Source organism: Triplophysa rosa, linkage group LG15 (genome assembly GCF_024868665.1).
Source record: "Triplophysa rosa linkage group LG15, Trosa_1v2, whole genome shotgun sequence".
Taxonomy (NCBI): Eukaryota; Metazoa; Chordata; class Actinopteri; order Cypriniformes; family Nemacheilidae; genus Triplophysa; species Triplophysa rosa.
The window spans coordinates 18,430,418-18,439,568 of record NC_079904.1 but is presented as its reverse complement, the minus strand read 5'-3'; the positions used below and the strand labels follow the sequence as shown (position 1 = coordinate 18,439,568).

General features: G+C 45.4%; 1 protein-coding gene across 4 annotated transcripts in view; it reads left to right on the top strand.

The window, feature by feature from the left end:
• Positions 1-9,151, top strand: part of ralgps2 (Ral GEF with PH domain and SH3 binding motif 2) — a 177,126-nt gene that overhangs the window by 110,931 nt on the left and 57,044 nt on the right. For all 4 annotated transcript variants that reach the window (XM_057353281.1, XM_057353279.1, XM_057353280.1 and 1 more), the window contains 3 exons: positions 4,756-4,845; positions 5,310-5,402; positions 8,486-8,612. In XM_057353281.1, the coding sequence (XP_057209264.1) occupies positions 4,756-4,845; positions 5,310-5,402; positions 8,486-8,612 (310 nt within the window). The remainder of the gene's footprint in view (positions 1-4,755; positions 4,846-5,309; positions 5,403-8,485; positions 8,613-9,151) is intronic.

The window sequence follows — 9,151 nt, the reverse complement described above, 5'->3', positions numbered from 1 at the left end:
CCCTCGCAGCTGACAGAGAAGGCTAAGCTAAACATATGACATGAGGTGCAAGTAACAACAATAGGAATAGAAGCCATAACTCACCGGATTTGAAGTGCAATTCCAACTTACCAAGGTTGCTCGATGGATCGTAGTATAATCGCTTAAAAAGAGAAACGGTTAGCACACAAGACAAACCAGAGGCAAGATGATATTCCACAGTGTAAACAGAAAGCAAGCTAACACGCTATTGCTATGCTAACGGCGTTAAGTTAACTATCACTTTTGGTTTAGAATCTTCAAGTAGATAACAAGAACAGGGTTATTGAGATATCAGGATAAGTTAGCAACAACAATAAAATACACTAATATTAGAGCGAAGTGGTAAGAGCACTGATACAAACGAGCCGCCGGCAGCGATGCAGGAAACAGGAACCGCAGGAGGTACGTCTCGAGGTCCGGGCCAACCCCTCTCTGGCTCTCCGCCAGGTGCGCCGGCAACGCTGGACGAAAGCCAGAGCCGATGGTACCGCAGCGACGGGTTCCTGTGAGGGAAAGATGGGAGGGTTATAACCAATAGAACATTCAAAAGGAGACAAACCTGAGGCAGCCGATGGAAGCGAGTTGTGGGCGTATTCTACCCACGAGAGCTGTTGGCTCCAGGAACCCAGATTAGATGATGTCAGACAGCGGAGCATTTTTCCGAGATCCTGATTGGCCTGCTCGCACTGCCCATTGGTCTGCGGGTGGAAACCGGAAGACACACTCGCAGAGGCCCCGATCTGTCTACAAAATTCTTTCCAAAAGCGGGAGGTTAACTGCGGGCCCCTATCAGAGACCACGTCGACCGGCAAGCCATGGAGCCGGAAAACGTGGTCAATGAGCAGTTGCGCCGTCTCCCGTGAGGAGGGGAGTTTACGTAGGGGAATAAAATGAACCGCCTTAGAAAAGCGATCCACCACCATGAGAACCACAGTGTTACCGCCCGAGGAGGGAAGCCCAGTGACAAAATCGAGAGCAATGTGTGACCATGGGCGGGACGGGATGGGAAGGGGGCGGAGCAGACCAGCGGCAGGACGGTTACTGGGCTTAGATTCAGCGCACGTCGGGCAGGCCAATACAAACTGTCTGACATCGTTGGACCATGACGGCCACCAGAAACGCTGGCGAACTGACGCCATCGTTCCCCGAGTACCTGGATGGCAATCCAGCCTGGATGAATGCCCCCACTGAAGGGCTTCAGGGCGCAGCCGGCACGAATAGTCTACCCGTCGGACACTCGGTTGGGACTTGCACCCCTCGGCCGGCCTCCTTAACCCGCCGCTCGATTCCCCAGGATATAGTCCCGACCACCACCCCCACGGGAAGGATGGTGTCATTGGAGGCACCATTGTCCGGGGTCACAAACAAACGGGAAAGGGCGTCGGGCTTGGTGTTCTTGGAGCCGGGCCGGAACGAGAGGGTGAAGTCGAAACGCCCAAAGAAGAGTGCCCAACGGGCCTGACGAGAGCTTAACCTCCTGGCCGAACGGATGTACTCCAGGATTTTATGGTCCGTCCAGACCAGGAAGGGCTGCGCTGCTCCCTCCAACCAGTGACGCCACTCGTCCAATGCTAACTTGACCGCCAGCAGCTCCCTGTTACCGATGTCGTAGTTACGTTCCGCCGGGCTGAGGCGATGAGAGAGATAGGCACAGGGGTGAACCTTCCCATCATGCATCGATCACTGAGACAAGACTGCGCCCACTCCAACATCGGAAGCGTCGACCTCGACAATGAACTGGCCAGCAGGATCTGGAATAGACAAGACAGGAGCAGAGATAAAACGGGACTTCAGTTTATCAAAGGCAGCCTGAGCTTGCTGATTCCACCTGAACGAAGTCTTAGAGGAGGTCAACGCAGTAAGGGGTGCAGCAATCTGACCAAAGTTTCTGATGAAACGCCGGTAGAAGTTGGCGAATCCCAGGAAGCGCTGCAGTCCCTTACGGGTGTCGGGTACGGCCACTTGGCGACAGCCTCAGTCTTGGCAGGATCAGCCTGGATACCCGAAGTGGATAATATGTGGCCAAGGAACGTCACAGACTCGGCATGGAACTCGCACTTCTCTGCTTTGACAAAAAGTTGATTCTCGAGCAGGCGCTGGAGGACCCGTCTTACGTGCTGGGTGTGCACCTGGAGAGAGGGGGAAAAAATAAGAATGTCATCCAGGTACACGAAGATAATCTGATTAATCATGTCACCCAAGACGCTATTGACCAGGCCCTGGAAGACCGCCGGAGCATTGGTGAGACCGAAAGGAAGCACCAAATACTCGTAGTGTCCCGTGGGGGTGTTAAACGCAGTCTTCCACTCATCTACCTCCCGGATGCGGACTAGGTGATAGGCGTTGCGGAGGTCTAACTTGGTGAAGACCTTGGCTCCCTGCAATAACTCAAAGGCAGATGACATGAGAGGTAGGGGATACCTATTCTTAATGGTAATGTCGTTCAAACCTCGATAATCAATACAGGGGCGAAGGGAGCCATCCTTCTTTTGGACAAAGAAGAAGCCGGCGACTGTGGATCGGAAGCGGAGAGAGCGGGGGGTTCCATCCTGCGCCAGGCATTGGCCGCCGATCTTCGTCTTCGACGTAAATCCAGCCGAGCCTCAACTCGCAGAGCAAGGGAAATCAAACTCTCGAGGTCCGCGGGAACCTCCATAACGGCCAGCTCGTCTGCAATTGTGTCGTTTAACCCCTCCAAGAATCGTGCCCGCAGCGCTGCTGCATTCCACTAGCAGGCGGCACTGAGGGTCTGGAACTGGATGGCATAATCGGTGATGGATGCCCTTCCCTGTGTCAGACGCGAGAGCTTGGCGGCGGCCTCGTCCCCCCGAACTGAGCGATCAAACAGTCTTTCCATCTCTCTACGGAACTCCTCAAACGAGGCACAACAAGGATTCCGGGCATCCCAAACGGCCATACCCCATTCCCGAGCCAGACCGGAGAGGAGTGTGAGGACGAAGCTCACCTTAGCTGACTCAGCGGAATACCGCCGAGGCTGGAGGTTGAACACCAGGGAGCACTGGGATAAAAAAGCCCGACACGAGTTGGGATCGCCATTGTAGACGGGGGGGTTGTTTACCTGTGGCCAGGGATCGTGCCGAAGAGGTTCTTTCTGAGCGGAGGCTCCAGTCTGTACAGCCTGCAGGCGCGCAGTGAGGTCCGTAATCTGGGCGTGCAACGTGCCGATCTCCTGTGCCGCCGCGTTGAGACGGGACACCTGCTGTCCCAATAACACCCCCTGCTGTGTTACGGCCGTATGTAGCGGACTTGGCTCCGCTGGATCCATCTCTGGTACGTTCGTTCTGTCACGAGAGAGAAACACACAGATCCAATTGCGGGGTAACACGGTTTATTAACAGAAGCAACACAATGAGCACTGAGAGAGTTCAAAAGGTCCAGGCACTGAAAAGAGTCCAACCGTTCTAGCTGACTGCTAGGCCAACTGGGAAAACCCAGTGTACGGCAGCGTCAGCCCGATGTGAGCAGGACAGCGGAAGAGGTGATGTGTAGGCCAGCCACCACGGTGAGATCGGGAGACGGTGGACAACTCCAACAACCGCGGCGAGGGCGAAGTGGACAGAACCGCTCCTCTGGTGAACCAGGCAGCCTGCGATCAACAGCAGAGGAAAAGACCGTAGTCCTGGAACCGTTCTCCTGGCGAGGTAGGTTACGGGTGGTGCTGTGGCGGAAGCAGTCCTCTGGGCATAGGGGGAAGTGACACGGAGAGCACAGAACAGGAATCCACAAGGTAAAGAATCCAACACACGAACATCCACACGACACGACAAGAAAACACTAAATAACAAGGGCAAGACAAGGGGTAGTCAAACACTACTACTCACGGTACGGCAACTGTATACAACGAACGTACAAGGGAAGTGAGAAAGTGACCGAGAATAAATAGGCTGAGTCAATGACCACCAGTTGAGAACACAGATTAATGAGGGTAGATGCGGAGCGACAGGTGATTCTCATAAACACATATACACGCCGTCAGTGAGCGTGTGCGGTTGCCAAGACAACCGCAGCCAGCTCAGTACACATACTTGCACACACACAAAGAGAACAAATGAACAGTGCTAGGCTCAGGTCCCGACATTTCTCTCTCTCACTGTAAACGTATATTAGTTTCTACCTTTTCCCTCTTGCCCGACCCCACTCCAAACACAGTTTTATGAATTGATATGATATGCATAAATATTGTTAGTGTGAATTAATAGGCAAAAATGAAACAAAGTTTTAAGAAAACACTTATACGCGGAGACACACAAACCTTGCGGATTACTCACCGACAGATGTTAAAAGGATATTTGCATAACGTCTGTTGGCTGTTTATAAAGTACTCATTGACTCCATATAATTATAGTAGCGTCTGTGTGTCATGCAGATAAGCTCTGTTTGTAGTGTGCGGATGGTTTCTGCATGACTAGAGATTTAAAATAGAGTAAAGAATGTGAGAGACAATGTGGATGTGTTATGATTGCAGGTATAAACATCTGTCCATCAATGAGTTGTGTATGTGTTCTAGTGTGTCTGCAGTACTGTGCAGCCTGATCTGACACTGTGATCTAGTCTCACGACAGCAACAGGCATGGGACAAAACAATGACCTCACTGTATTTGTGCGTCTCGCTAACAAACATGTAGAAGTACATTGAGAAATAGAAATTTACAGAAGAGGAACATGTTTGATGTCATTGTTGATCAGTTAATGAATATTTCTTTTGTGTATTAGGTGAGTTTCTGGGTGGTGAGGGAGATTCTCCATGCCCAGACATTAAAGATCAGAGCTGAAGTGTTGAGTCTCTACATCAGAACAGCAAAGGTAAAACACCCCATTCAACATGTGCACCTATGCGTCTGAGTGTGTTTTTCTCATATTGTGAATTACGGGTGATCCTGTGCGGTGCGGTCCCAGTTGAATTTAATTAGGATATCCTGTAATTATTTAAAAAATCCTTAAATTAAGTAACACTTCCTGGTAAAACTTGTTCCAGGTCCTTAATTGTCTGTCAAAACCTTTCTACCTCAGTCAAGAGAGAACAAGCTCATACAGTCATTCATGACTGTCACACACCACAAGTTTTGTATCAGGCTGAGATGAAAGCAGGTGCACTTGCATATTAAGCACTTTAGGGCAGAGAAAAACTGCAATGTATTGTCTAATTAAAATACACTAAAGTTGTAAATATAAAAGTTTATATAAGCACTTTTAAATAGCATTAGAGACACAGGAGGATCAAATTCACACACTTATGGATATATAACCCTTTGGTTTTCTTCCTGCAGAAACTGTGTGACATGAATAATCTCCATGCAGTGATGGCTGTGGTCTCTGCATTACAAAGTGCTCCCATCTTTAGACTCACTAAGACCTGGGCTGTGAGTATCTATTCATACAATATTCGTTAATGCCCTATCATGTCTATTTAACACGTTACTAGACACAAGTTTTAATTTTTGTATGTGTTTTTTTATTCATCTTTGACATTTATCATCAGTTAGATTAATTGTCATTAATAGTTGAATCGATTATGGTTATCTATTGCCGATTGATCAGTTTAATTGATCAGACAGCAAAAACGTGGTCAGTAATCATGTAACCAGGAGGCAAAACCTAAAGTGTTAATTGTCAATAAAGTGGTGGGGAAAAAACAGATTTAATCCTTTTTGATTTAATAATCAAAAGTTAAAAACTAAATGTCAAACATATTTGGTTTTATTTTCTTAGATCACTGTGCTGGCTCCTCATGTGAAAATCCTGTTAGCGTGCATGAAGCATTTATTGGGTCACTTGGGTTGCTTTGTGTCATTTTGTGCCACAACTACTGCATCTGTTTATACATTCTGAATTAAAACTGAGCTGTTGCTGTCATATTCAGGCTCATTGATGAGAAATGGAAAGGACACAGATATTTAATGCAAAAGCTTCTGCTGATTCATTCCAATAGTTATGAAGGACAAGGAACCAACCATTTGTTTTTCTGGTTTTAGTTTCATTAGAAATAAATGTTACATCATATCGGTCATGTTCCGTAATGAATCACTATTATTCAATAAAAATATTGTAAGATGTTGGTCCATGATTGGATGTTCTTTCCAAGGGTGGAAAAGTTGTCTTTATTGGGCCATGAACTCGTATGGCCAGAAAAGCTAAAACATGTCGACTCCAGTCTGGATCTGGACTGTGATATGTTTAGCCAAGTTCCGGTCTCATGTATTGCTGTGCGGTGATTGGATGGCTTGTTTTTCCAGCAAATGATGGTGATGAAAGCTCCAGCACAGAGGAGACAGCATTTTATTGGAACAAAACGAAAAATGCCGGAATTTATAACCCGGAAAAACAAGCCTCAGGTTCACGCGCAGCAGAGGGTTAACGGAAGCTAGACATTAATGTAACAGCGGCCCTAACACACGCGGTTTCTGCCAATCTCATATTAATCTTGAGTACCTATAGAGTAGTATTGCATACTTCGTATCTTCGAAGAGTATTTAGTTGGATCACATTTATAAAAGATAGATACAGCTGTACGATTTTTTCCGAAGGCATACGACGCGTGCTGGGGGGAGGGGTAGGCTGAATTAAAGCACGTGCGCATCCATTGCCATTAAAACACAGACATCAGTTTCACTCACCGCATTTGGTTCATGTACGGCATCTTTTAGCGCTGGGATGGCGCCATATATCAGTTTCAAATGATCTCCAAATCCAGCGTTATATCCACCGTTTATATAACATTCAACACCCAAATGCAGTGAACAAACAAACACCTGAACTTCGCGAACGTATGCTCTCTCTCTCTCTCCTGCACACAAGTGAAAGTGACGTCTGCGCATGCTCCTTCTCCTGCTCTCCTTGCTGCCGCATGGGCGTGCCGCGTGCTTTTCCGGGAGAATTGTCCAATAAGGGACTTAGAAAAGTTGTTACGAAACAGTTTTATATGTTCGAAAAAAACTTTACGAAACCTGTACGATCACGGGGGGAGTGTATCGAGCACAGAAATACTACATAATACGCCCAATTCGTTTTTTTGACAAGTTGACCATGTTAAGCATGAGAAGACAGCACTTTTAACATCGTAAAGAAGTCAGAATGCATGACACGCCGTTGCAGCACCACTTTAATAGCACTGTCAATATGGATATTTCTCTTAAACAAACGCATCAATTCGCTTCAGAAGACCTTTGTTAAGACCACGGAGCTGAGTCAAGCAGTTCTTTGACTGATGGATGCACTTTTTGGAGCTTCAAAAAATTTACCACCATTCACTCCCATTCTACCGCTTGGAAGTAAAATGATACGTGGTATTATAACTTCGACTGCATTATTCTTCATAAGTTATTGTAGTAACTGTTTCTGTATTTTGTTGGAAGCTATGGTTACCATAGAATATAAGAATAAACCAATCCCATCCAACAATCTTCTGCTCAGTTTGTCTGTCCGCAGACGTGACAGATTTTCTCTTTTGGGAACATCATCTTGACACAGCCAACGTCTCACTTCAGTTTTGTCCCTAGTGCACCATTTTTATTCTTTTACAAAACGGAATATGCTTTAGCTGGCAGATCTGTTTTTTGTCCATGGACTGAAAGCCAAGTGCTCTTTCTCACACACAATGGGGTCCACTGTATAAAGAATCTATATTAAAATCTATCTTTCTCGATTTTTTTATTCATGTGTGAGATTTCACATCAGGTGGTGTGGAGGAGACAAACACAACTCTTCATTTCATTTTGTTTTATGGTGTGTTTGTTTCTGTGGCTTTTGTGTTTTTTAGAGCTTTATTTAATCTCTCTGTCTTTCTTGATTGTTTTTTTTGCTGGTAACATTACTAAAAAGTAAAAAAAAATTGCTCACCTCTTGGACATGCAAATATTTTTTACTGTATGTCACACCTTATTACACTTACATTTACAATTGCTCTGTCATACACTAGTTGATCTACTAACTAAATCTATCCTGGATTGCATAATCCTCATGAGCACAGTATTGTGTTTTTACTTTTTATTTGGAGGGGGGGGCTGCAATGTAACAATGCAATGTTATGTAAACAATATAATATAATGATTTCTTAGGAGCTACTGTTAAAGCCGCAGATCTGTAACGTTTGCCTCTTTGAGGAATTATTTTCCATACATGGGTTAAAGTCAGACAGTACCTGCAAAATCTCACTTGACAGCTTAAATTATAAATCATTAAAAAGCTTATCGTTGTTATCAGAGATAGTTTAAAACACAAATTTTTATGTATTTTCTTAATAACTAATATTTTTATTCAAAAAAGTTTTGCTTTAAATAGAGTAATAAAAAAACAATTTAACCTACAGTAATCACGTTCTAAATGCTTTAGTGAAATGAGACAAATTTTGTTTGAGGTATTGAAAGCATGTTGCAGAAAATTGTTTTAAGTGTATGATATGCAGTTGTCATATTTTTTTGTAACATACTCTCTCTCTCTCTTTCAGCTTTTAAGTCGGAAAGACAAGACCATGTTTGAGAGGTTGGAGTATCTGATGTCTAAAGAAGACAACTATAAACGCTTGAGAGTTTATATCAGCAGCCAGAGCATGACGTCCTGCATCCCATATCTGGGTACCTTTGCTTTTTGCTTTTTTCTCACTCCCTCTCTCTCTCTCTCTCTCTCTCTCTCTCTCTCTCTCTCTCTCTCTCTCTCTCTCTCTCTCTCTCTCTCTCTCTCAGCTGTGCGTGCCTTTGGAATATGAAATAGATTATTCATTACCCTCTTCTCTTTAGACGATTTGGTTTGCGTGTAGCGTCTTCCCTGTGAGAGGGATGAAAACTTGTCAAAAACGGGTTATATCTTATTCCGAGGGGCAACAATAGTGGCAGNCTCTCTCTCTCTCTCTCTCTCTCTCTCTCTCTCTCTCTCTCACACACACACACGCGCACGCACGCGTATGACCTCACGCGTAAAACTTTTTGCATTTTTTCATTAAAAAAAATATTGTTCTGTTCGATTTATAAGCTTTTTGGTCCCCACGGTGACACGAGTCCCCATGAGTTGGTGTGCATTTAGGTTAAGGTCAGGGAAAAAAAAACAAGGACACACACACACACAAACACAGGGTACACACACAGACACATGTTCTATTGGTCTTAATGGAAGGTCC